Here is a 1,070-nt window from a genome sequence, read left to right on the forward strand (position 1 = left end):
GTATGTATATTATAAATAGAGTGGATAATGGGAGGGATTTTTAAAAAGGATGAAAAAAATCATAGGGCGTGTTGGGAGTTAAATAAAATCATAGTGATTTTGAGGAAGAACGTCACAAGTTTCTATTTGAATTCAGACCTCTGGTGATGACAAGGATCTGCCGTCTCCTGTCCCTTTCCCAGGAAATATCGAAGGACTCTGAAGCCAATGAGGTATGATGACTGAAAGATATGTAAATGAAATAAGATAGCTATTCTATCCACCAGAGTGGCGATATTTTGTAGTAAATGGCAAGTACTGTGAATTGATTAAATGATACTGGGGTTGTCTATTATATCAGCCCGAGTGGCGATATTTTGTATTAAATGGCAAGCACTCTGAATTGATTAAATGATACTGAGGTTGTCTAAGCACCATGAATTGATTTTAATCATACAGAGGTTGCATCACCGTTACTCAGTTTCACACCGACTTGACAACTACGACATCGCTGGTCGCTACTATACTCTGCAGCACTGGTGTCTATGGTGTAGCGTTTATTCGCTTCTCTTTGACGAGCAAGAGACCCGATCTCGATTCCCCGATTGAGCAGATCTTTATCGAGTTTCTCGGTCTGTCTGCCAGGATGTTGTATCACTCCCAGCAGGAGTTGGCCCTGACAGGCAGAGATGGAAGCTCGCCTCCTAGATGATCTAAAGTGTGTCGATAGAGGCGTTAAAACAACTACGATGGAAAATTTTTCAAGAACACTGCAGCGCCCCGTTTTGGGGCTTGAGTCATCTTGTCTTGCTCACGAACTCTGCCCAGAAATTTCACAGTTTAGAGGCTCCGGGAGTTGTACGGGGTCGAAAGGAAACGAATTGTAAACGCGCGCCATTGTACAATCAGCGCAATTTGATAATACGCCATCTGAAAACATTGTCGTGCAAGGTTTCTTGACAGGAATTCCCTTAAGAATGATAGATACAGCACAAAAAAACACCACCTCGCGAGCAGTTAGTTTACGTTAACTGTCTGTCTGTCTGTCTGTCTGTCTGTCTGTCTGTCTTTCTCTCTCTCTCTCTCTCTCT

General features: G+C 42.6%; 1 protein-coding gene across 1 annotated transcript in view; it reads left to right on the forward strand.

The window, feature by feature from the left end:
• The window catches only part of LOC101857972 (focadhesin), a gene marked incomplete at its 5' end in the record, with an annotated part of 114,263 nt that overhangs the window by 34,010 nt on the left and 79,183 nt on the right, over window positions 1-1,070 (forward strand). The window contains 1 exon segment of the mRNA XM_035971712.1: window positions 137-212. Within this exon segment, the coding sequence (XP_035827605.1) occupies window positions 137-212 (76 nt within the window).

Source organism: Aplysia californica, unplaced genomic scaffold (genome assembly GCF_000002075.1).
Source record: "Aplysia californica isolate F4 #8 unplaced genomic scaffold, AplCal3.0 scaffold00487, whole genome shotgun sequence".
NCBI lineage: Eukaryota > Metazoa > Mollusca > Gastropoda > Aplysiida > Aplysiidae > Aplysia > Aplysia californica.